This window comes from Sycon ciliatum, chromosome 5 (assembly GCF_964019385.1).
Source record: "Sycon ciliatum chromosome 5, ocSycCili1.1, whole genome shotgun sequence".
NCBI classification, from domain to species: Eukaryota; Metazoa; Porifera; class Calcarea; order Leucosolenida; family Sycettidae; genus Sycon; species Sycon ciliatum.
In genome coordinates, this window is record NC_088647.1 from 38870141 (window position 1) to 38897906 (window position 27766).

The following is a 27766-nucleotide window of genomic DNA, read 5'->3' on the forward strand; positions in this document are numbered from 1 at the left end:
CAGTGAGGCGCAAGAACTTGTTAAATCATGTCCAGAGGGCCAGCATAGTGACAGGAGTGTGTGGTGCCAATTTCGCTCAAATCCATTGAGAGACACCAAAGTTACGGTCAATTGAATGCCATAATTATGCAATTTAGGACCAAGGGGTATGGAAAACAGTTCCAAACACCTCATAGAGTCATAAAACCCATTTCATCAGCATGAGTCGGAGTCTGAGGCCTATGACTGGGCTAGAGTATAGCGTAGAGTAGAGGGGATCCGATTATCTGGGACAGACTGTCCATGTCAATGGGTGTCTAAGTAACTTTAAGTAGTGTGAACTGATTCAATCACTGCGGTATGTTGAGTATTGTACCCAATGGCCAAGCCAAGCCCAAGCAAGCCCATAGGCATAGGCATTACAAGCCAAAGTCCTTGTGCACGTGTGCCGTGTGGTGACAGTCCGACGACACGTCACTAGTTGCAGAGGAAGAATGAAGATCTCAAGCCGCCACGTAACGACGTACTCCACATCCTTTACATTGTTATTGTGATTATCTGGTTACATAACCTTCTCCTCTATGACATCACGAACAATATTGACAAAGTGTCTGAAGTCCTTGCTGCAAATAGTGCTCAATACCATAAAACGAATCTCGACAGAGTTACAGTCTGTCAGTAGACAACACTGCAAACGGATCACTACGTAGATTTACGTCGTTCTATCTACTGAAGTGTGTTGTAGCCACACGTAGATCTACACACAGCCTACGCTACGCGTATACGGGGTACAGATATGTACAGTACACTAGGTCACTACTGACTAGTAGTCGATGTCAGTGTGTCGACATGTCGTCGGATGAGACCGCGGTTTTACCATTCAATCATGATTCAGCTCCTGATACCAGGATACTGATAGTGATAGCTGACCCCATGGTGCATGGCCATATGCATGGTACATGTAGATCTACAGTTCCCACCTGATCAGCTGAGCTCTCACCATTGTACTCTGAGTCTGAGTACCAGATGCACCAAGCCTAGCCGGCCACCAGCCCAAGCCAAGGCCAAGGGCAAGGCCAGGGCAAGGAAGACGTGTCATGATGATCTGATTGGTGTTATTGTATAAAGGCACACACAAACAGACAGTCGCTATAAATCGTGCAGGCACTCAGCTCACTAGCTGAGCCTGTACTGTGGACACTGTCCAAGTGTTGTTTATATTCTGGGTCTTCTTGAGCAGAATGACTTGACCTATTCCAGTCCGCTGAAGTCAGTTTCGCATCTGGACGGACGGTTGCTTGCCGAGTCTACCGCCGGCACGGGTGTGAAATCAGTGAGTAGGATTTTCTGGAATCTTGTTGGCCAGACTTTGTGCAAATGTCACCACTGTACTACTGTTGATTTTTCGAGCCTGTAATCAATTTTCCATTTGTGTGAGTGGATCATTGGACTGCCTTCTTGAAGTTCTTCTGCCTCAACAAAACCTGAGAGATACTCGGATAGGGATGATCTCTATGGTCTCAGACTTCTCGGTTTATCGCTGCCGGTGTTGGTAAGGACTTTAATAGGTGTTGCACGTTTGCTCGCGTGACGCTCTAGGAGTCCTGTCCAAGCAGGACCTACTACTGCTGTCTTTCACTCTCACTCGAATAGAAGCTAAAGTCACTCATTCAGCAATGCAGAGTTTCCGATACGCGCTGCGTGCCGGCCAGCCCGCTAGTTCTATGCAACAACATACATGCAGAAGTATTAGTTTAGCCAGTAGATCTACCTCTTATCCCAGACCCAGTTTGGAGTATGCCGTGTCGTTTCTTGGGCGGTCTCGTAGCAGGTGCAGTCCTAGAGCAAGCGGAAGTGATTTTGCTTCAATCAGCCAGCGCTCGTACTCAACGAGTCGCAAAGAAAATTTAAATTCGAATGCAGGTAGTGCTTGTGGCACAGAGAGAAGCCATGACTTGGCATCATCCATTGATACGCGATCTATGGCCACTGTGGCTGTCGGCGCGAAGGCCAATGACCCCGACGAACGCAGTCAACTCGAGCCAACGGGCGAGCGTTTCAATGAGAAACTTTTCGATCGACGTCGTGCGTTGGTTTCGCGTTATTGTTCGAGTGAGCTGACGAATAGTGGTCAGTGGTGGTGCAGAGATACAGCTCATGCTCGTAATGGCAGCAGCAATATCAGTGACGTTAGACAGGCGGCAGGGAGACCAGAAAGCATGATGAGTGAGAATGTATTCGGCCTTACGCGTATGTCCATCGGGGTTAGTGGACCACTGCTGGTACGTGGTAAATATGTGAATGGCTATACATTGGTCCCATATGCAACTACTGAAGGGGCCCTAACAGCTTCTGCCTCTCGTGGTGCTTTGGCTTTGAGTCGATCTGGAGGAGTCAGATGTAGGGTGGAAGCTGATGTAGTGCACCGCTCGCCTGTCCTGGTCATGCGTTGTCTTGACGACTGCATAACTGTACGCGACTGGGTGCAGGCTAACAAACAACGTATCCATGACAACTGCCCAGCAGATGGCGTGACTATGGTGGAGTGTGATGTTCGAATCGCCGGCCATGGTCTTCATTTCACGTTGGCGTTCGATTGCAGTAATGCTTTGGAGCAGAGTGTGGCAGCGACAGCAGCTGATGAGATATTCTTGTAAGTATCAGCCATGCACACATTCAATACATTCCATTCAATACATCAGTCAATACATCAGTCAATACATCAGTCAATACATGTATATAGTAATATTATTATAACCCTGAAATAACCTAACCAGTTGATTATATGGGAAATATAAACCTGTATACAAACCGAGGCGAAGCCGAGGTTTGTATATTGGTTTATATTTCCCATAATCAACTGAAAATGTTGAGTCACCTCCACCATTACACTGCGCTCTTTAGCCGACTAGACCCTCCTGCACACAACCATCACCATTGCGAGGACACTTCCGTAGACGATATTGATAAACTCCTTCAGACAGCTGTTTCGCTAATACATAGCTCATCAGTGAAGGTAGATGTTGAATGATTAAATATATAGACCAAACTGCTATTATATAGGGGGTTTCCACATACAAACTGGCATAGCTGAGGTGATAACGCGGGAAAAGGAAAGTGTGAAGTACTGTTGACGCGCATTGGACATGCATGCAGCGTCGGAAATTCGGCGCGGAAAATCAATCACTATTCAATGCAGAAATAACGTGCCAGAATCAGAGTACTATGTAGCTAGTGAGAGTCCGTGTACTAGTATTGCAGTTGTCCGAGCGCCATGAAGGCCTGCGAACGCACCTCACGACCCGCCGACGTCGACAGCCACAGCAGCCCCTGGGGCATGACACTGTACTGCTCGCCCGTCGCGCCAAGACGCTTGGCAGTCACTAGGCTTCATGCCGCCGATGTTGTCCGCAAGCTACCTTGTTATCTGCCCATCACCCACTGCCGCTGACACGCTGGGAGGCCCCGCGGCATTCGCCCAGTATATCGTCGTCAGAGCCGTGTCGACGGTACAATAACGCTGGTAGAAACAAACAGTTGGTCGTATGGTATTGCGTCCTCCGGATTGTCCCTTGACTCGTCTTGTCCCTCTCTCTTCTTGCTCTGACGCTAACGGCGCACATATCATATTACAGGGTGCGACAGAGCTCTCGGCCATTGAAGAAAATGTTGAGTCACCTCCACCATTACAATGTAATGGTGGAGGTGACTCAACATTTTCTTCAATGGCCGAGAGCTCTGTCGCACCCTGTAATAATCAACTGAGTAGGTTATATTATGCTTATACTGAGCTGATATACAAACTCCCCTCTCCCCCACAAAGGTAGAGATTGGAATTCCAACCCACAACCATGGCTCGACGAGTCCGAAGTTCCTTTCACCAACCTGTGCGGAGCAAGTACAAGACCACCACTGGCACTGACTCTGTGCAGTGCATGCAGTGCAGTACCATCACACACTCTTTGTGACTTCAGTTTAGTACTAGTTACATCGGAAGTAACAGCTATGCGCCAAGTAAGTTAGTTTGAACCTCACAGTGCTAGTGACCGTTACCGCGCGCAGATCTCACCGCGGGCTCTGTAAAAGAACCGTTTGCTCATTAGAGACATAGAGTTCGTCTCCTTTCCAAAGTGAGAGTAAAATGAATCAGCACGAGCCTGTTGAATCGACTCCCAAACGTTTCTTTGGTTCTTCTGAGGACGACCACGAATCACGATGCCATTATTCAAGCAGCAGTTTCCAAGAACACTGGCAGTGCCATGGATTATGGCTGCGCATGTTCCGTCCGCTCTGCGAGGGACGCGGAAAGGAGAACATCGATTGGAAAACCGTCAGTAGTGAAGTTCCGTCGCCCCTGCTATCTGCATTCTATGTCGATGCAAAAACGCAGGAGGGCTCGCCTTTCTCCAAGAATTGTCTCAAAGTAGCGGCACGGGGGGCTCTTCAGCCGCACATGTTGAGTGCTGCGCTTGACAGACGGAGTGCCAAAACAGCGAAAGAAGGACAGCCTCTAACGTCAGGTGCAGGACAAGGCACCTGTTACACGATTATTTCAGCGACATCGATGACACCAATGGCAACGACGCAGTAAAACTTACCTATTACGAATGGTTCTATCTGATGTTGCGCTTTGTCTTTGTGGAGGCGAAATGTAAGCCTCCATCAAAAAGGACGACGTTGTATTCTTCATCGTTGACGGGAAAGAGATCCTGAAGTTGGGACCGTCGTGCATGTCGAAAAACCATCAAGGCGGACTGCGGATCACTAGTGTGATCCTAAAAAAAGGGGTTTATATACCAGTTTATATACCCGTTTATATACCAGTTTATATTCTCGTCATCGAAGTACCTGTTATATGCAAAATACAAGTCTGGAGTGTTGTGTGGGGAGAGATGGGAGTTTGTATACAAGCTCAGTATAAATACCAGTACATCATTCAATACATCAGTCAATACATGCCTTACTGAACATTCTTACAACCTGTTCATGTTCCTACATGTGTGGCCTTAGAAGGTTTAAAAAAAAAACTCTGAACTACATCATGAGTTGACTACATCATGAGTTGAAAGCCAGTAGAACAGAAAGGCTGTGCTGGCTATGCTGTAAGTTCAGGGCTCACCACGATCATACAAAATTGAAAAGCGTCCACCACCATTTTGAAAAAGATGGCGACGGTCGCTAGGCCAGAGTTTGTGCAGTCATAGTGGCTACGCAGCCGAGCTCATGCTGATCGATGTACAGCCATGTTCGGTCTAGTCGTGATATACCGGTATTTTACGACTTCCTGGTCTAGTCTGTACAGCGAAGGGCCAGTGCCGAAGCGAATCTTGTTGTTTGATGTTAAGAAGGACACGCGGAGAAGACGTCCTTTCTCCAGGCCATATTGGTCATTTTTCTCAATCCGCTGGTGCGTGTTGACCAAGATATGTCCGTGAGGTGCTGGTGAACTTGAGTCCTGGCATATACAAGAATTTTCCGCACCTAGCTAACCTATATGTTGTCAGTAGAACTCAGCGTTTCCTGATCGCGACTCGGCACAGTCTTTTCTGTTTGGCCTAGCAGCTTTCAACCTGCGAGTGTTGGGTTTCCTGGCCACAAATGAATTCCTTAGTCATGACCATGATGACAAGTGACTGGTATGATCCCTGACTGGCCTGAGTCCTTAGCTTGAGTCAACACGAAGGTTAACTCTTCACTTGGAACGCTTGCTGTCCCCCCGGTCCCTTCTTGTTGCACTTGCAGATATGCGCACGGCTGCCATGTTTCGTTGGACACACGGCCGGCCTTGATGTCTTCAAAAAAGTAAAATAGGGGTTCTATTTGGCCGATTCTCACCGTCGATAGCTCATTTTCTCGGTCTTGGAATTCCTTATCGGTTCCTCCTTTATTCCCGATCAAACTCGCGCACTTCCACCAGAAGTGGGTGACTGTGCCCTACTATAGGGGGATTTGTATGCAAAAAGTCACTAAAGGCACAGTTTCGTTCATGCCTGCTTACACTATAGGTGAGTTCTTGTGTGTGGTGTGTGTGTGTGTTTGCTCTGAACATGTGTGTGTGCATTTGCAGCTACATTCTTCACAGCATCCAGAGAGACCTTCCCCACGTCCAGATAGACCAGTACTATCTTGAAGGGTTCAGAAGTGGCTCTCAGCATGCAGGGTTTGTCAATATCATTCGACCGCGTGGTATGACAGTTCATGCCGAGTGCTTTATCCCCGAATCTGTTCTTGCCGATGTTCTGAAGGTAGGCTACCATTCACTGCTGCTGCTACTGTTGTTGCTCGTGCTGCTACGGCTACTGCTGCCGCTGCCTTTGCTGTTGCTGCTTGTGCTGTTGCTGCTTGTGCTGTTGCTGCTTGTGCTGTTGCTGCTTGTGCTGTTGCTGCTGCTGTTAATGTGTGTGTGTGTGGGGGGGGAGGAAGGAGGGTAAATCGGTCTCCTTTCACCTCAACCATTCCCCTTGTTTTTTTCTCCTTATTCGCTGTTGTCTCCCGCTTCTGGGAGTGACGCGAGCGTTTTGTGGCAGTTCTACATAGTAGAGTGTTTCTGTGTACATGTGCACGTGCTTGTGTATCTGTGTGCATGTACATATGTATATGTGTGTGTGTTTGCGTGTACGTGTGTACCTGGGTGTGTGTACGTGTGTGAGTGTGTGTGTGTGTGTGTGTGTGTGTGTGTGTGTGTGTGTATGTGTGTGTGTGTGTGTGTCTGAAAAATGAAAAAGACAAAAAAGTAGGGATTCACTGGCCAGAAAAAGCCACTTCATAGCTGTGTGGTGTAGACCAGGCTGAATAGTGGCGGTCAATTCTTCAGCCTTGCAAGCTGTTGAATGGTGCAATCCCAGCACAAGCTGCTATGGCTTCTGCTGTAGCATCGCTATCATCGCCTTTGGCGATGGGCGTCCAATGGTCCAATGGTGTGTGTGTGTGTGTGTGTGTGTGTGTGTGTGTGTGTGTGTGTGTGTGTGTGTGTGTGTGTGTGTGTGTGCATGTGTGTATGTGTACCTGGGTGTGTGTGTCCCATATGGTGCAGTGGTATGTGCAGCGATTTCCAATCGATAGGTTGTGGGTTCGATTCCCAACGATTATGGTCACACACGTCTTTTTTCTCTTTCTCAGACTCCTCCTGACTTTTCTTTCATTCTCCTGGGTGGTTACCAACAGCCAGTGCATGCCGGAGTATGTGGTGTGATGTGTGTGTAGAAAAAAATGAAAGGACCAAAAGTAGGGAGTCACTGGCCAGAAAAAGCCACTTTTAATAGCTGTGTGGTGTAGACCAGGCTGAATGGTGGCGGTCAATTCTTCAGCCTTGTAATCTGTTGAATGGTGCAATCCCAGCACAAGCTGCTATGGCTTTTGCTGTAGCATCGCTATCATCGCCTCCGGCGATGGGCGTCCAATGGTCCAATGGTACCTGGGTGTGGGTGTGTGTGTACCTGTGTGTTTGTGTACGTGTATGTGTGTGTGTGTGTACGTGGATGTGTACATGGATGTGTACGTGGATGTGTGCATGCCTGCTTACACTATAGGTGAGTTCAGAAAAGTTGCTTGCGGCGAGGCGTCAATTTCAAGAAGGTGAAGCCAACGCTGGTTGTCCACTGGTGCAGATGAACACGAGCAACGCCCTTGCAAGTTTGTTTGTAGCTACCGGGCAAAACACGGGAAAGGTGGTAGAGTTCATCTCCAACAATACTCTCGTGGAGACAGCAACAAGTAGCGACATTGCTGCGTATCAAGAGCAACTGAAATCGGACCATTCCGTCTACCTGCCCGAATACGGCTCAGATAAAGGTACTTAAAGACAACATAGTGCTGCATACACCATACTGTACTGAGGTGTTAGTGTGGTGTGTAGCGAGTGCATTGTATATTTTGACTATGTTGAGAAAGCTATAATAATTATTACTATGCTATGCTACATAATACCAGGCCGGCCAAGGGAAGGATGAGGGGAGGGGGGGGGGGGAGATAAGTAAAGAGGAAGGGTGATACTCTATCTCCGAGGAAGGGAGATACTCTAATCTCTATTTCAGTAGTAGGGAGATGTATGTATCAGGCGCGTAGCCCCGCGCATAGTCAGCATAGTCCTGTCACCATGGTCACTGTACGTACTTTCGTGGACATGGAAATCCAGTCTATTGACCGGGGCCGGCGCCCTCACTCAGCGCGGACAGAACGTTGCATGCAGTGCACGTTGATCCGATGCGACCAGCGCGCACGCCGCAGCGTGTGTGTACTGCTTACCCACGGCTGCATGTCCAGCGCCCTGGGGCCGCTAGACGTGCGACCGATTTCCATGTCCACGACAGTACTACATTACATAGTCAAAAATGGGAGAAATAGTCAAAATAGGCAAAATGGGAGAAATGGGAGCTATGAGGTTGCCGATGGTACATAGTCACCACACCACAGATGCACACAGTCTGATACATGGTAACACCACACCACAGATGCACACAGTTTGATACATGGTCACCACACCACTGATGCACACAGTCTGATACATGATGACACCACACCACAGATGCACACAGGCTGATACATGGTGTCACCACACCACAGATGCACAGTCTGATGCATGGCAGGCGCGTGCTCGGCGATGGGCACGGGGGCACGTGCACCCCCCAAAAATTTTCAATCTGGGTAATTGCAATTGTAATGTATGCAAATATGCTCTAAAATTCAAGAAAGGTTGCAAACAAATTGCAGAAAATTGCCGGGGGGGGTCCCCTCGGCTCCCGTGCACCCCCCTAGTTGGGGGGCCGAGCACGCCCCTGCATGGTAACACCACACCACAGATGCACAGTCTGATACATGGTAACACCACACCACAGATGCATATAGTCTGGTACAGTACGGATCGGCTATAGCGTTGGTGTTTGATTTTCGTGAAAATATCACTATAGGCGATAAATTACTACAGGCGATATGCATACTTAGGTATGCCTGACACATGCGTGTATGGTGTCATTCGAATCAGTGCAGCGTGCAGAAGTGTGCTTTGCATGTGACTGTGCAGTACGCGCAGTGCAGAGCTACTTCCTGCGGAAACAAAAACTTCGTGACTTTTTGACATGAGTTTTCAAGGAGTTGCTGTGCTCAACAAATGTGTTCTTTTGGAAGAGAAACACTTCAACACATTCAATCGACATATCAACAAAATCTACAGGATCGATTAGTGGGAGTAGAGTCTCAATCTGGGTCGCCATCGCTCGACTCATCACCGCTGAAACCGTTGCAAGTGACAGGTCGATCGACGCGTGATGTCGTATGTCACGGAGAAGCTTCTCCGCGTCCTTCATCGTCTTCGCTGTTACCTGAATGCCTTCTCCAACATCTCGGCGGAGACCACGGTAGCGCTTGAGCGCTGGTACTCATTACTGCCTCCGCTCTCGCTCGAGGATGCCCCGGAACAACAAGCACAGCCAACGCCAAACATTTCGAATTTCCTCCGAGGGATATCATAGTCGTACCAGCGCTTCCTGACTGCCGCGATCAGATCTCGCCATGTACGATGTATAATTTTGTTTATGATCATTACTATAGCCGATGAAAAATGTATGGAATAAAATCATTTTGACAAAGAAATCGTATCATTGTAGCTGATATATTACTATAGCCGATCCGATATGTATAGAAAGGGGTGGTTTACGAAATTGAGAATACGATCACTATAAGAGGTATATTACTATAGCCGACAACCATGTAGCCGATCCGCACTGTACATGGTCACCACACCACAGATGCACACAGTCTGATACATGGTAACACCACACTACAGATGCACACAGTCTGATACATGGTAACACCACACCACAGATGCACACAGTCTGATACATGGTAACACCACACCACAGATGCACACAGTCTGATACATGGTAACACCACACCACAGATGCACACAGGCTGATACATGGTAACACCACACCACAGATGCACACAGTCTGATACATGGTAACACCACACCACAGATGCACACAGGCTGATACATGGTAACACCACACCACAGATGCACACAGTCTGATACATGGTGTCACCACACCACAGATGCACACAGTCTGATACATGGTAACACCACACCACAGATGCACACAGGCTGATACATGGTAACACCACACCACAGATGCACACAGTCTGATACATGGTGTCACCACACCACAGATGCACACAGTCTGATACATGGTAACACCACACCACAGATGCACACAGTCTGATACATGGTAACACCACACCACAGATGCACACAGGCTGATACATGGTAACACCACACCACAGATGCACACAGTCTGATACATGGTGTCACCACACCACAGATGCACACAGTCTGATACATGGTAACACCACACCACAGATGCACACAGTCTGATACATGGTAACACCACACCACAGATGCACACAGTCTGATACATGGTAACACCACACCACAGATGCACACAGTCTGATACATGGTAACACCACACCACAGATGTACACAGTCTGATACATGGTAACACCACACCACAGATGCACACAGTCTGATACATGGTAACACCACACCACAGATGCACACAGTCTGATACATGGTAACACCACACCACAGATGCACACAGTCTGATACATGGTAACACCACACCACAGATGCACACAGTCTGATACATGGTAACACCACACCACAGATGCACACAGTCTGATACATGGTAACACCACACCACAGATGTACACAGTCTGATACATGGTAACACCACACCACAGATGCACACAGTCTGATACATGGTAACACCACACCACAGATGCACACAGTCTGATACATGGTGTCACCACACCACAGATGCACGGGCTACGCCCCTGTGTATGTGCACATGCATGGTGGCTGAGGAACATGCATGTGGTGTATGCACTGCAAGTAGAGTACCTTATACCGGAATATCCGTAGTAAGTATGGGTCCTGCTGCTGCTGCTGCTGCTGGTGGTGGTGGTGGCGGTGGTGGTGGCTGGTGGCTGGTGATCATTTCTGTTACTCTCATTCTTGTTCTTGCGTGTCAGTTGAATTCCGGATACAAGACAGTGGTGATGGAGTAGAGGAAGCAGGTATCTATGCTGGTGTCACAATGCCTTCTCTAGAATTGCACACGACAGAGAAAGGCTCTCTACTGCCAACTCAAAGAGAATGTCTGCAGCTGATGCACTGCACAGGAACTGTAAGTGCGGTAATAGGCAGTATCTGCTAGTAGCTGCATGCTGATGACCACGGCTATCTCAGGCTGATTACTGTGGGTATGTGTTCTGGCTATCTCAGGCTGGTTACTATGGGTATGTGTTCTGGCTATCTCAGGCTGGTTACTATGGGTATGTGTTCTGGCTATCTCAGGCTGGTTACTATGGGTATGTGTTCTGGCTATCTCAGGCTGATTACTATGGTTACCATGTTTGTATCCTGGTTGCCATGGCTACTTCCTGCTTATCTTGGCCATGCGCTGGTTGCCATGGTTACATGATGGGTACCATGGCTATATGCTGGTCACCATGGTTATGTTCTGGCTACATCGTGGTTGCCTGAGACTAATGGCATGATGCTTGTAATGAGCTGACATTCTGATCCTGGATTTGTTTCAATACTTGTCGTGTGTTCTAGGATGGTAGATATCGACTTGCTGAAATACTTGCTGGATCAATGCTGGGACTTGAACTGTCAACATTAGCAGCAGTTGCCAGTGGACAGTTTGCCTCTGCACATGATAAGCTTGGTCGGAATCGCAATGATCTTGGCTTCAGGAAGTCGCACCTAACTGAAGAGTTCTTCCGTGAAGCTGTATCAGATCTGGGAGAACTCATTGAAGTCAAGCAGACAACTGTAAGTGCAGAAAAACCTGTAATGACCACCACTCGGATATGGTGACCACTCGACCATGGCGACCACTCAGATAATGGCGAAAAATCAGATATGGTGACCACTCGACCTTGGCGACCACTTTTCCTTGTCACGGACGCGTTCAAAACAGCTCGGATAAGGCGACCCCTCACTCAACGCAACCAACGATCACCCAGCCGCGACCGCGTTGCACCCTACTACCTACTAGTACATGGCAGATGTAGTGCACACATTACACTGTGTGCACTACATCATGGTACATGTACATGCACACATTACACTGTGCACCACATCATGACTAGATGTACATGCACACAATGCACTGTGCACCACATCATGGCAGATGTACATGCACACATTGCACTGTACACCACATCATGGTACATGTACAGATCAGCGCAGAAAGTGTAGATGTGCATGGTGTATGCACGACACTTGACAGGTCTGAGGCCCCCAGGGACATGAGTCATTATAATATCGATAGTAGCATACTCAATCTGCGGACGGCATAGTAGCATAGGTGTTTGCAGTGTGATGCACTGATCAAAATAATATAATTAATTGCATTTTCATGCACATGTCTATAGTGAATATGATTGTTCACATGACCCACTGAACCTGGATAAGAAGACCACCTGGCCAAGGTGACCACTTTTTCTCGTCCCTTGACTGGTCACCTTAGACAGGTTTGTTTTTCTCGTCCCTTGACTGGTCACCTTAGACAGGTTTGTTTTTCTCGTCCCTTGACTGGTCACCTTAGACAGGTTTGTTTTTCTCGTCCCTTGACTGGTCACCGTCCTTAGACAGGTTTGTTTTTCTCGTCCCTTGACTGGTCACCTTAGACAGGTTTGTTTTTCTCGTCCCTTGACTGGTCACCTTAGACAGGTTTGACTGTACTAAGTAACAAAGCTGTTGTAACCGTTTTACACTTCTCCCATCTCTACTTACATGTATACAGTACTGTTTGGTTGCCGAAGAATTGGGGGTCAGCCTCGTAGCCTGTGTTCATGTACTACAGTCTATGTTCATGTACTACAGTCTATGCACACTGGCAGTTGAGTCACAGTATATACATTGGTATGCTGTGCATGCTTAGTAAAAATTCTAGCCAGGTTGTTCTTCGGCGCTCCGTTCTTCGGCGCTCCGTTCTTCGGCGCTCCGTTCTTCGGCGCTCCGTTCTTCGGCGCTCGTTCTTCGGCGCTCCGTTCTTCGGCGCTCCGTTCTTCGGCGCTCCGTTCTTCGGCGCTCCGTTCTTCGGCGCTCCGTTCTTCGGCGCTCCGTTCTTCGGCGCTCTGTTCTTCGGCGCCCCGTTCTTCGGCGCCCCGTTCTTCGGCGCTCCGTTCTTCGGCGCTCCGTTCTTCGGCGCCTGGCAGTACTGTGCATAAAGTACACATAGTAGTCACTAGTCACTTGTCACTAGTAGTCACTATGTGTATGCGTGTACATGAATGCACTATGTGTATGCGTGTACATGACTGTTGGTATATTATTGAAAGAAACACAACCAATCTACAACGAACGGACGCTGATTCATTTTAACAGAAACCTTTTTCTCCAGAATTCACCAGTGACTGAGTAGAGAGAATGAATCAAGCAACTCATGGTAGCAGAAGATGAGGCTACAAGTGACGGGCAGCTCATGGTAGCAGAAAATGAAGCTACTAAGTGACAGGTGTCCAAGCAGCAGCAAGGCGGGAGCTAGCGAAATGGTGCCAAGAACATCTGGCCAAGCGGAAAAAATAGGAAACAAACTTCAGACTGCAGACTCACACACTACGAAGAGGAGCAATGGTGCTGTTCTTCTCGCCATTTGACTGTCTCCCGCCTTGCTGCTGCTGCTGCTGCTGCTTTGACACCTGTAGTAGCTGCATCTCCTGCTACCATGAGCTGCTTCATTCATTCTCCCTACTCATCTACCAGAAGTAGTCACCGGTGATTTCTGGAGAGAAAAAAGAACTTTCCTGTCAAAATGCATCGTTGTCCCTTGGTTGTGGATTGGTTGTGTTTTTGCAATAATTGCCTTCTTGCCTCCAACTAGAAATTTAAAGTTGGTATAGATGGTGTAAGGTCAAAATATGCAAGACACTCGTAGCGCACGGTCCCAGGGCCAACTTCAGAGTGTGTTCCTAGTACACCGGCCTGAACACAGTAACCTGTCTAACTCAGTCTTGTTGTTGTTGTTGTTGTTGTTGTTGTTGTTGTTGTTGTTGTTGTTGTTGTTGTTGTTGTTGTTGTTGTTGTTGTTGTTGTTGTTGTTGTTGTTGTTGTTGTTGTTGTTGCTGCTGCTGCTGCTGCTGCTGCTGCTGCTGCTGCTGCTGCTGCTGCTGCTGCTGCTGTTGTGTGTGTGTGTGTGTTTGTGTACCCATGGTGGTAGGTGGATTCCCGTACTAGCATTCTGTCCGACATGACCAAATCACAGCTGAACAAGATTGTTGGACATATTGCATTCGATATCTCCGTTCAGAACAATGGTATGTAGTGCCTCCTCCTTCTCCTCCTTCTCCTCCTCTCTGTCTCTCTCCCTCATCCTGGGTGTCATGGGCTTTGTAGCTTGTGATAGCAATATGCGGTTTTGTGATCATCTTAAAATTATTATGACACTTGTCTATGTATTTGACAGTGTTGCGCAATGAAATCTGATATATCGCGTGAGTCAAACACATGCCAACACTGATATATCGCGTGAGTCAAACACATGCCAACACTGATATATCGCGTGAGTCAAACACATGCCAACACTGATATATCGCGTGAGTCAAAAACATGCCAACACTGATACAGTCAACTTCGCTAATAACGACTGCGGATATAACGACAATTCGCGAATAACGACACAATTTTCACGCCCAGAGCAAAGTCCCATCCAACTGTGACACATATCATGAGACTTCGGGTATAACGACACTTCGCGAATAAGGACACTTTTCTGATGCCCCGCCGAGTGTCGTTATAAGCGAAGTTGACTGTATATTGCGTGAGTCAAAAACATGCCAACACTGATATTATGAGCTGATACTGGGCGCAAACTTGACATGCCTGATCAGTTTACATAGAACAGTACGGTACTGTATGCTCAGTATTTTCCAGTTCAGTTCTCTCTCTCACACAAAACCTCTTAGTTGCCACAGCACGGGTGTTTGTAGTGCATGAACTCTGGCCAATCGTCCCCGTACGCAAAATGCGTACGCATTTGGATCTACCGTACATTTCCTCGTGTTTTGGGTGAAACTGAACGGTACGACGCTGTCGATTTGGGCCTGGATTTGCCCTGAACCAGCCGCTGCTGTCGAAGTGAAATTAGATGTTTTGAAGGCCACACGGGAACAACTGCGGCCATGTCTTCTTTCTTGCGTCGTTTGTTTGAAAATCGGAGTGTTTTTGAGCTCGTAGTTTCGTCGTCGTTGTGGAATGGCCCCGCGTACAATCTCCTTGGAATTACCAAAGTCGCACCCCTGTTTCTTACATTACTAGGAGTTTTGCCGGCAGCCACGATAGTTTTTATCCCTGCTTCCATGTCCTTTCATTGAACAGCCAAACGAAACTTTGTGGCTCGCCTTAGTTTTTTGTGGCGCGGGGGTCTCAAGTTTGTCACTTCGAGTTTGACACAACAACCACATCAACACCTCAAAGGACCCAAAAACCAAGAGAGCAAAGTATTTCAACGTTGCGATGTTGCCTGGCCTACTGTGGAGATGGAGACTTTTACTCAGTAGCAGATACTTGTATCAAAAAGCTGGGAGGGAGAGCGTGGCGAGTAAAGTGTTGGGATGAAAAGAGCCACATTCTCTCTCCGAAAAGGTCGTTCCTACACACTTGCTCTACCCAGAGCTGCTGAAGGCTAGATTTTGCATGCCTGAATCTGCACGTGCGAGATTCGCATCCGCCGCGCACATAGGCAGAGTCGAAATGTTTGCACTCTCGGATTTGCCGCCATCTTGACGAGTGGCCACTGCGAAACACCCGTGACCCGTGACAGCCAGTGTACTAGAATTGCTGGACCATGGTCCATAGTATAACTGTTACCATAAGTTTGTTTTTCTCACTGCTATTCAACTCCAATCACTTTAGGTGGTGAAACAAGAACCATTCCAATGGTGATGAAGTCGAAGTCCACAGACCGTGAGACATGCAATGTCCTGAATCGTCTTGCTCAAGCTTGTGGTCTGGAGCTCGCTCAACAGTATGAATCATTCAAGATGGACCTTGGTTTTCGGTTAGTCACCCTCAGCCATGACCGCTGTGGTGTGCTGTTTGCTGTAGACTGGGATCTGCTTGCCATTCCGTTGAGCTCATGTACACCATTGGTTATGTATATACATCAGTGGTTATTCATGTATGCACACTGTAGTTATTCATGTGTGAACACTATGGTTTTATGTACACAGTCCAACAGTTGTTGCTGTCTGGAAAGTTCAACATGCACAGTGTATCAACATGCACAGTGTATCAACATGCACAGTGTATCAACATGCACAGTGACAGTGTATCTACAGTGACAGTGTATCTACAGTGACAGTGACAGTGTATCTACATGACTGTAAACTTACAGGGCAGTTCATGAAGTCACTGTGTAAATAGATAATAATGATAAACCAACCCCTTTTTTGGACTTGAGATCACTGTTTGTCTTTTTCATCTTTACTCATTCTTTCTTCAAACAGGAACTGCCACATCCGTGAGCTGGAAATGCTCCGGATCACCGATCCTCGTTTCACAAGGATTTCACCAAAGACGTTCTACATCAAGCAGACTACTGAGAAGGTACTAGCGTATTTTTCCTGTTGTAAGTTTTCCGGTTGTAAGTCGACCTTTTACGACTAAAATAGAAGGAGAAAGTGTGGGGGTCGACTTACAACCGGGATTCGACTTAAAACCGGGAACTATCAGTATCTTACAAAAATGACCGACACTGCATGCACGAGTGCATGATGTGTACACATTTTTGCCAGTTTATCGGCCTTTTTCAAGGATTGGGAGGTTATACCGTCCAATAATGAATGTTTACATGATTTGTTGATGTGTTAGTAGCAGAGAGTAGTTAGTAGTGCTTCGTTGGGTGAAAACGTTAAAAAACGCAGAATTGAGACCTCCGGATACGGGGTCGACCTATGACCAGGGTCGACTTACAACCAGTAAAATACGGTAACTAACTAGTCTAGGATAGATGTGCAGCTGCATTAAGTATACATGCACCTGCACAACATGTCATGTACATGGAATATGGTATACTGATATGCGTATGTTCCACACTGTTCTGTTGCCTACACTGTATATGCACAGGATGTCCTGGTGTACCTCATGGAGCATATGAAAGACATGCTTCATTTTGCAACTGCTGACAATCCAGTAGATTGGACCAGATCAGACCAAGAGGTAAGACAGCTATTACCCATACACATACACATACACATGCACAGTCACATACAGTCAGACCTCGCATAACCGCACACATCCGTTTTCCACAAAAATATCCGGATAGGCGAGGGAACCGGATAATCGAACACACATACTGTATGTAAGCATGGCATATGCTGTACATTTGTAACCAACTATTTTCTTCCGGATGGCGAGGGATCCGGATAAACGAGGACCGGATAAGCGAGGTCTGACTGTACTTCTTCCAAGTACACATACATGTACATGTGGCTGTAGTTCTTCCAGTGGTCATGATGTGCAGTGAGGAATACTTTGCTACTCTCTATCCGGGTATGTAGCCACAGCTATACTCAAACTATAATAGATCCTTCCTTAGAAGATTCCAATGCCTCCACTTTCAGGGGCATACTTCTTCAGCCTTGACTATGTGACCAATCAAGTTGTCATACACTAAAGTTGTCATTCACGTTAATGCACTTTTTAATTAGGAAATTGCCCACGTTCAGGGTAGCTTTGTCCAGGTTCCCGGGTGCTACATACCAAGTCCCAGGGTCCTAGTGTGTCCAGTCCCTGTTGCCCTGGGTACCCAACCCCTGGGTTCTAGTGTGTCTAGTCCCTGGTGCCTAGGGTACCGACCCCTGGGTCCTAGTGTGTCCAGTCCCTGTTGCCCTGGGTACTCGAACCCTGGGTCCTGCAGGCCCGGCGGAAGCAATTGTTGATTGGTCCGGCCATGCCCACAGAGCCGGGCCCATCATACCCCATCCGGATGAAACTTGAATTGGAGAAGAAAATTGGGTACAAACGTCAGCCGGAATGCCTGGAACAGAACAGTAGTGGGATGGTGACCGTTGGAAGATACCCGTACGCAGAACTTGACATGGCAGAAGATAGAAGAGTTTGCGTAGAATACATGGCGAAGAAAACATTAGGGTAGAATTTGACGCACCATGTGCACTAACACACAGGGTTTGATTAGTCAAACAAGCAGTGTGTTCCATAAAACTTAACACGGAGCTCTCAAGCGCGGCCATAAAATTTGCCAAATGCCTGACAAGAGCGCTTCACCACTGTCTTTTTCCCAAATTCCCACCGAGGAAACACGAAGGAAGTGGTTGGGTGGAATGGCACTTCTGGCACAGATACTTCGCTGGAAGAAGCCATAGCTGCTAAGCATGCACTGCGGCTAAGCTGACCAAACAGCGAGACAAATTTGAAAAACTACTCCGTTCAGTAAAAGAATCTGAAGCACTCGACGAAAAACCCTCAAGTATTTTTACAATGTAGAATCCATCATGGCACGTGCCTTCAGGTCGCGCGACTCGCACCACAGGCCCACAGGCCACAGCTAGGCCACAGCTAGCCCTCAAAAGGCTCAAGCGCGCACGCGTGCATGGCAAGATCAGAGCGAGATCGCAAGTACGCATACATGTACAATCGATGATCACAACATGACGTTACTGCGTCCTAAAAAAATCGTCGGTGGCCGAAAAGTTGGTCCGGCCATGGCCGGACCGGCCGGTGCGGTTCCGCCGGCCCTGCCCTGGTGTGTCCAGTCCCTGGTGCTCTGGGTCCGACCCTGGGTCCTACAGTCCGTTTCAAAAAGATTTGCAATCCTGGCGATCGCCCGCGGAGTTTGGTGTCTTACCGTATGAGCACTCGATCACTGCCTGGAAAAACTCACTGTGAACTCGAAGAAATATTCCGCGCGAAAGCAGGAAAAATGACTACTCACTAGCACTCACGTTGATACAGTCTTGTACGTCTGGTTTACAACAAACGAGTTCTTCCTCGTATCGATAATGGAGTCAGAGAGGACATGTCGAAACGAAAGTGTTGTAAATGTTGACGAGCGGCATGGGTCCCAATTCGTTTTGTGACCAAAATAGTTTCTTTGAGCTGCGATGCAATTTACTCACCGCGTGACGAAAACGACATCGACACGGACTCATTCCCAAGGCCATGACTTGACAAAGCTATCCGTGTGACTTCGACGACATTTTGAGAGAACCAGACGCTTGTGGACGCTGATAGAAGACGGCATTGACTGCTAAAATTCAAATAAATTGGCGATCTTGAAATACTAAAATAAATCTCAAAAAGCTACAGCGCGATGACTTCCATATTCACGCACACCATTGCAGTGTTGTGGGTGTGTTCACATGGCGTGAGCCAGTCAAGTGTCAGTCAGTTCGGCAGGAAGCGCGAGCTCCAACAACAAGTCGTTTGGTGCAGCCATCTTCTGTGTCTTGTACCAGCTTGATCACCAAAACAATGAAAAAAAAGTTTAACATACGTGTACTTTCCATTGGCATCAGTATTCCGCGTAAGATTTTCGTCGCCTGTGTGGTGTGTTTCTCCACCAATGAGTGCGTCCTATGATTATTTATCGCTGTTCTCACACTTTACCATTTTAGCAGCTTGATATATGTGGAAAGCGCGCACTTGCGCCATTTCTGGTGTATAAGAATGATCATTCCTCCATTATCATCATTATCATCCTCTACTGATGAGCTCCGACAGGGAGCGAAACAGCTGTCTAGAGGCGTGGAGCAATATCATCTCTCAACGGAAGTGTCCTTGCTGGTGTCTGTATGGTTCGGCTGAAGAGCGCGTGGATGTGATGAGTTGGGAATGCAATGAATTGACTTGAGGATAGGTTGGGGTTTGAACTCACAACTTCATGGTCAGCAGACAGCATTCATAACCACAAGGCCAAAAAGGAAAGGATAAATCGTGGGTTTTGATGATACTGGCTTCCTGGGCAAATTGTAAACCATGGGAAAAGGCCGGAAACCTGGCCAAAATTCTAACTCCTTAACGGTTGGTCCAATTGTTCCGAAACCTTCACAGAACAGTTTGCCGTGTCCTAACAAGCCATTCTATGTACTTTGTTGTCCAAATTTCCATTATCTTCATACTTTTTAAGACCCAAACCTGATTGTAAATCTTTTTGAAACAGACTATAGTGTATCCAGTCCCTGTTGCCCTGGGTCCTAGTGTGTCTGGCCCCTGGTGCCTAGGGTACCGACCCCTGGGTCCTAGTGTGTCCAGTCCCTGTTACCCTGGGTACTCGAATCCTGGGTCCTAGTGTGTCCAGTACCTGGTGCCCTGGGTCCGACCCCAGGGTCCTAGTGTGTCTGGCCCCTGGTGCCCAGGGTACCCGACCCCTGGGTCCTAGTGTGTCCAGTCCCTGTTGCCCTGGGTACCCGACCCCTGGGTTCTAGTGTGTCCAGTCCCTCTTCTCCGACCTACCCGGTTCCTGGGTCCCAACGTATCCGATTCCTGGGTGCCCAGTGTCCCTGGGTCCTGGGTTTCCGGTCCCTGGTACTAACTATTCTGGGCCATACTGGACGAGCTAGTTCATTTGTTCCTTAGGCGATGCTTTATGTCAGAGCACTTTTAATATGCCCCGAATGTCTGATTAGAGTATGGGAGTGTTTCTTCAGAGTTCAAAAGTTCACTTATTGAAACCATGGATACCGGTATGCGACCATGGACACCAGCAGCACAGTCTATTTTGCATGCACAGGTTGAATTCTTGCAATTCAAGCAACCAGGTCAAGTAATATTTTGTCGTGTGTATGGTTTTTTTTGGCTCTTTGCAACACAGCTTGTTCTTAGCGATATTGCTGACTTTCATGCAATGCATTACGGTAAAGAAGAGGAGCTACTGAGCAAGAAGTGGATTGATGCTCACTACCCGGACGACATGGTGGAGAAGTATGATCTATGGAGTGCATTGTTGAGGCACAACCAACGTGAACATCCACACATCTGGAATCATGATGTGTAAGTCACTATGGAATTTAGGGAAGTTTAAAGTTACTGATTATGGCAGTCTCTATGGTGAACACTATTGTTATGTTCGGAGTACTCTGCTCTCAAACTGAATAGCTTCACTGCTCGCTGCACTGCATTAACTGTGACAGCACTAATAGCTAATATGATCATTCATAGGTACTGGGCTGTGATGCACAGTACAATGTAGTGAGTGAACATTGGCACGTCTCTATTCCAGACTGCCCGGGCACCTCACGGACTGAACACAGTTATCCTCTGTATGATGTGTGATCTTGGAATGTTGCCATGACAACATGACATGGTCTCAGCGGCAGCACACTCTGGGGAATATGTGTTCTTGGTAGTATAGTCACACTCACTGAGTAGCCACGGGCATCACAATCCTAAGAACAATTGTGACTAATAAACTGGGGCTAGGGCTAGCTGGGGCTGGACAGAGAAAGAAATTGTGGATATTAGTGAGGTTTTACATTCCGAATTTCGGCAAAAAGATTCGGCACGCGGGAGCGAGGTCGAAAATGCACACGAAGATTCGGCGTGTTTGCTCGGAAAAGCTCACTTTGCCGAAAATATTTTTCGGATGCATTTTCTTGTAGAAGAGCGCTAGCGCGTGATTTATTCAAAGAGGTTTCTTATCTCGGCATCGCTTGGCAGGCGTCTTTGGCGACATAGCATCGTCAGCTAGCTACCTCTGATTGCTCCTCTCCACTGCCTGTCTACTCTCTTTCGCCTGGAGTGTCCTCACCGTGATCTGTGTGGCTGAAAAGACTATGGCGACACGCATACAATTTGACTTGGCCATGGAGTTGGTTTTTCTGAGGCGACTGAGGAGGCAGGTTTGGCCCTCGACTCTTTGGGTGATCAAAGTTCGTTGGAATCAGCAAGAAAAGGAGCACGGGACAGGACGTTGCTGATGCTGGGGCTCACGAAATGAAAACACATAATTTTCGACTTGCAAAACAAACGTTGGTGCGAAAATTCGACATTTTGATGTTCGACAAATGACCGAAGAACGCTGTACCGAAATTCGGAATGCAAAACCTCACTAATGTCTATGATTTGATTGCTCTGCAGCAACTACAGTATTAGTGTAAAGTTATTTTAAAACTGTAAATTGTAAAGTCTGTTACCATGGTTACTGTCAGGCTGTGCCCCATTGAAAAATCTCCCGTTGTGAGGGTCTATCCGGCATTATCGATAATTTTCACGAAACGAAAAAGTTTAGTTAGGACACTCCCCCACCTACCCCCCCCCCCCCCCTGAACAAAAATAGATTGACTTGACAGCAAGAATGCCTTGATGTCTCACATATCAATATTTTTCAAAACGAAACTCCCCTTGACCCACCCACCCATATACGGAACTTTTTCTCTTCGTGTAAAAGATCGATAATTATGGACGGCCCCTCCAGTGTTTTATTGTTGGTTGCTTGCTGCCCAGTCTACCAGTGCTAGCATTTCTCACTACATGTCGATTGTGCGATGATGGTGTAACGACTGTCACCAACTTGGGGAAATCATCTCATCTTATGCATGATGCGGGGTGCTAGTTATAAGTAATGCATGCTGGCCAGTGAGTGAGCTAACGTGTTAGTGTTTGGTGTCATTGCGTTCCTGCTGCAGTTGTACACTGGCACAGGATATCATTGACCACATTGGACCAATCTGGCAAGCGTTTGAGGCTTCCACACGTACATTGGTCCACAATGATTTCAACACACGTAACCTCTGTATACGCCCTGCATCACAAAGTGTGGATGGAAAACGTCATCTCTGCTGCTACGACTGGGAGTTGGCAACACTCCATGTACCACAACGTGACGTTGCTGAGTTCTTGGCATTCGTACTAAGCCCTGATGCTCCTCTCAGTGAGTGGAAGAGTCTTCTAGAGCATCATAGGCTGGCACTGGAAACAGCTACTGGATGTGATATTTCACAACAGCAGTAAGTTCACATGTATCCATCCACACACTTGCACATGTACATTTTACTTGTACTTGCTCACTGCAATATAGGGGTGAAACGATTACACTTTTTTACTACCGAATAACCGAAACCTATATTTTTCGATTATTTCGTCCACAGATCAAATCAGCTGAAAAATGTGAAAATTTAGAATTTTATAATTTGTCCTCTGGAGAAGAGAATTTTTTCTCGCACATCGGTCGATCTACATTGACTACAATCATACAAGTACGTGTATGTATGATCTTGCATACTGTATGCATAATCGAGTAATCGAAACTTTTCGAATAGTGTATTCGTTAGCTTGTAACGATTTCTATTTCGAGTATTCGGTAGAATCGTTTCACCCCTACTGCAATACACTGGTCATGTGGAGCCAATAAATTCGAGATGAGGGTGTTAAACGGGGGAAACCTGGAGAAAAGGTTGACTGTCACTAGCAGGACTCTATCCAGGGACTTTCCCTATAGGCCAGCGATGCTCTAACCACCGAGGTATGGTGTAGTCATCATCCCAACAGAGACCGCTGTAGTGTCATGCTTGCTGTGACAATACACAGGCTGGTGGTATGCAGCCCTCGCTGTACCCACACTCCCCATACTCTTCATGCACACGCTGGTACGCTAGAAAAAGTATTTTGTACGTACTACAATGCTGGCAACTGAAATCCGACCCCCTCAGCGGTGCGCTCACATCGCAAAGAATGTGAACTCAACGCTCAGGCCAGGGGGTCGGATTTCAGTTGCCGGCACTGTAGTACAACTAGTACATGAGTTGTATTCTAATACGTCAATTTACGGTGGACCTGCAACTGGTCTGAGAGACGGTAGGTATGAGATAATTTCTCACTGATCTCAACTGGTCTGAGAGACGGTAGATATGAGATAATTTCTCACTGATCTCAACTGGTCTGAGAGACGGTAGGTATGAGATAGTTTCTCACTGATCTCGCATACAACAGTGCTGGCTAGAGAAATCCAACCTCATGAATAAAGTAGCGTCGCGTTCGAGTGCACATGCCAGTATGTGTAGTTCTAGGGCTGCATAGCGCTCGGTAACGCTATTTTATTCATGAGGTTGGATTTTTTTGACCAGTACTCTAGTTATGCAATCTGTTTGTAAACTATTGGATTGTTTCTGTATGTTTGTTTTGTGTGCATGTTCTTATCCGTTTACAGATATCAAGATGTATTTGACCTAGTCATGTGTGACCTGCTAGTCAACCGCATAGCACTGTACGGCATGGCGCATACATTCAAGGACTACGTCTTCTACGGCCGACTAGTAGCCGCAACGAGTGGCTACATCCGTCAGCGTATGCAGGAAAGCGACACGTTGGTACAATTCTTCCGCTCCTGAATATGTACCATCGGGTACAAACACCCGCACATGTCCCTATCAACTTAATCAAGTATAGCTTGGTAGTGTCTGTGTCCGACGGCTGTTCTAGCAGCCACCAGTCAAGTGTCACAGTGGTCTATAGCACCATGCAGCAATGCCGTAGCACCACGTACACTTAACTGCTCATGGTAGCTGTGTACATACTGTGGACGTACTGTGTAGGTTTCTGGTGGAATCATCCTGGTTCACTATGATATGCATTACGAGTTAAAAATCATGCGGGTATGGCATTGTGCTGTGCAGCTAGCCGTATACCATAGTAGCACTGTAGCCGGCACATAGTGCATATGTGGCATGTACAATCATGTATATGGATGGTTAGTGGTACTATTCATACTTGTAGTCGTAACACTCTGCAAATAGCTGAGGCATATCCGCTCAACGGCTAACTTACCTGCTAGTGTAATACATCTGATGATAAACAATCCCTTTTTTATTTGGCCTCATGCAGTATGGCTTTATGGTCTTCTACATACCAAGTAATAATAATATAGGACATAGCTAACTATAAACCTGAATAGCAATACTGCATGTCAAAGTATACGGCAGTCACTACTCTAGTGACTCACCAGATATACTCCCCACTAAACTTGAACTTGAACTGCACGGATGATAACTTCGGGCCCGGCTTCTCAGCAGTATCTAGTAATCTCATCATCGCCTAATAGTGTACATTATCAAATACCTAGCATCACCTATTCCCTCAGCTAATAGAATAATATCATTTTCCTGATCAGTCTTATCCACCAATGTGGACAACCGCATTGAACTGGCATATTACTGTCACTCGGCATAACGTTAGTAACTGAATACAGTTGAACATCCGATTACGGTGTATTTCAAACAGCACGGCATCGGATCAATCCTGTAGGTGTGAGCGGCCCGGCCGGGACTGTTTGAAGAGAAGACGAGAATTTGATTTGGAGGCTGGAGCCGCTGTGTGACCCAGACTGTTGTTTGTTTTTGCGGACACCGACACTGTCACGGTCGGTTCAGTGTGAGGAGACCGAGGCTGTGTTTGTTCAATTTCAAAGGCTGCGGAGACTAAGGCTGAGCCAGGCTGTCACTGTGTTTGTGCGTTGGCCGTCAGGTTGTGGCATCATCAGCCTCGGGCCAGGTCGTTGACCCACGGTTATCCACCGTTGACTCCATAGAGGCACTGGAGCGCCGAGGTATGAAAATTCAAGTCACTTGTTGAATGCAATGCATGAAGTTTACTGCGGCATGGCGATTTTGCCCTACGGTCACGGCAGATAGAGTCTTGACTTCCAGCCATCGTCCATCCACACTGATCGGGCCAACGGTTTCTGATCATACAATGTCAAGGGTCGATGTTTGTCGTATAGTGGTCTCTTTCCCGGTTGCCGGCTCGAACTGCACTGTTCTGTGCCAGTGCATGTATACCAACATCATTGTGTGGCCGAGCAGGGGTTAGGTGTCGTGGGACAGTGGGGTGTGGTACGATCGACCAGGCGAGCAGCCCCCCCCCCCCCATGGGGAGCCTTGAATTAATCGAATTTTTCGGCCAACACCATTCTACCGTGAGGCGCTGTGGCGGATCATTCTGGACAAACAAGTGGTCGTACTGGTCGTACCGTGCGCCCCTGCCGAGTATTTGTGTTTCATGATGTTCTATTTGCTACTCACTCACTTAGTAGCAAAATTATGTATGTTTCGGGGCCGAGCAAGACTTTCTGCCTGGCACTCTCGACCTCAGCCTCCTTGGCCCGGGCTGCAAATCAAATCCCGTGAGTCCGTGACTCCCGTCACGTGCACTGACTATTGATTACGACATCGCACAGACAGACTGTGACATGACATGCATGCATGCAGTAATCAGTGACGTAGTCAGGACAGTCGACAGTACAGCGCCACATGATGCACAATCATGCAAAAAATATTCACTGTGTTTACAGTTTTCGAAAACTGAAGAGCTGAAAATTAGTCTTGTAGACATTCAATCTGAGAGAAGCTGGCTTGGCAAAGTAAATTTGATGTTGCGAGCTCAGTTTACTGTTCACATTGTTGACATAGTCCTGTTCGCTGAGTATCGTGGGTGACAGAACTAAGCAGCTCTGTTCTTTTCAGCCCTAGTCCCTAACCCTGTAAGCAGTAGATAGCAGTGAGTTCAATGTGAAGAGCAGCACGAACTTCACGTTCTCGGTATTTTACAATGCTAGCCTCACTTCGGCCATTGTTTGGATCACTTCCAGCACCCGCCAGACTTTGTTCTCGTACTTTTCAGCAATGTAGTCGGAATTTCTTTATCCAGTGCCCTAAAGCTAGGCCTGCAAAGTCCTTTCAACCCAATGGTCATGGAGTGTTCATTCGCAGAATGTGCAGTCAAACAGAAAAGGAACAACTTACGAAGGCTGTGTCTCCGTATAGAAAAATCACCTATTATATTCTGGCGTTCACAATGGGAGGTGAGTACAGTACTAACGTAATGTTTGTAATAACTCCTGTACTAATCAGTCAAAATTACACAGTGTCAGACTTCGACTCTTCGTCACACGAGTTGGTCTAAAGTGGCAGTACATCATGTCGAAAGAAGTAGTTGACATGCCTTTGCACTACAAAACATTCTGGCTCAGAGACAGAATAGATATTAACTTATAACAACACTGGGACTAAGTGAGTGGCTATTCCCGCCAAGTGTATCCAGTTATGAGTATTTATTTTGACTCGGAACTTCATACAATGCACTCTTACTACAGGTCTGCTCTCGATATAACAACTCTCACTTGTACATAAACCTCATTAGTACATAAAAAAATCAAATCCCGCGCCGAAACAGCATCACTCCCATACAAAATTTGTTCTACACAACATAATCCTACATAACATAAACCTCGACATAACACACGCTACGGCGGCCCCCGACGTGCACACTCTCGATACAACATAAATTCACGTGCACGGTATGATCAAGCGGTAGCTGTAGCTAGGCAGTTTAGGCCAGTTTAGTCCTACATAACGTAAACCTCGGCATAACGCACCCTACGGCGCAGTCCCCGACGTGTACACTCTCGATACAACGTAGATTCACGTGCGCGGTACAATCAAGCTGTAGTCGTAGCTAGCCAGTTTAGTCCTATGTGCATATATTCTGCGGCATTGATGGTATCTGATGTCGATGGTGGTACAGTGTATATGTTTGCACGGTTGAACCCGCCTTCAAGTGTAATACCCTTCATTTTGAGGTGCATCTTGTATTTTACACACGGTTTTCTACATAACATAACTCTCGATATAACATAATGTTTGCGTGGTCCCAGAGATTACATTATATGGAGAGTAGACCTGTATCATCACAACTGCATGTACAGTAAAGCCTGCCCTAGTAGGCGATTCACACGACAGGCACATGCGCGTTTTACAGCGAGTGGTTCACGAG

The 27766-nt window shown here is 47.1% G+C and overlaps 2 protein-coding genes across 3 annotated transcripts in view; both read left to right on the forward strand.

The window, feature by feature from the left end:
* The first annotated feature begins 1100 nt into the window (after positions 1–1100).
* Positions 1101–25213, forward strand: LOC135818627 (uncharacterized). The gene is made up of 12 exons (XM_065332014.1): positions 1101–2632; positions 6047–6224; positions 7509–7770; positions 11002–11156; positions 11591–11809; positions 14202–14298; positions 15896–16040; positions 16489–16588; positions 17108–17200; positions 20814–20992; positions 22627–22947; positions 24147–25213. The coding sequence occupies exons 1-12, from the start codon at positions 1656–1658 to the stop codon at positions 24325–24327; spliced, it is 2907 nt and encodes a 968-aa protein (XP_065188086.1). The 5' UTR covers positions 1101–1655; the 3' UTR covers positions 24328–25213.
* A 1070-nt stretch (positions 25214–26283) lies between these two features.
* LOC135818629 (uncharacterized) overlaps positions 26284–27766 on the forward strand; it is a 37244-nt gene continuing 35761 nt past the window's right edge. For both annotated transcript variants that reach the window (XM_065332016.1, XM_065332015.1), the window contains exon 1: positions 26284–26795. In XM_065332016.1, coding sequence (XP_065188088.1) covers positions 26543–26795 — 253 coding nt within the window. In that variant the 5' untranslated portion in view covers positions 26284–26542. The remainder of the gene's footprint in view (positions 26796–27766) is intronic.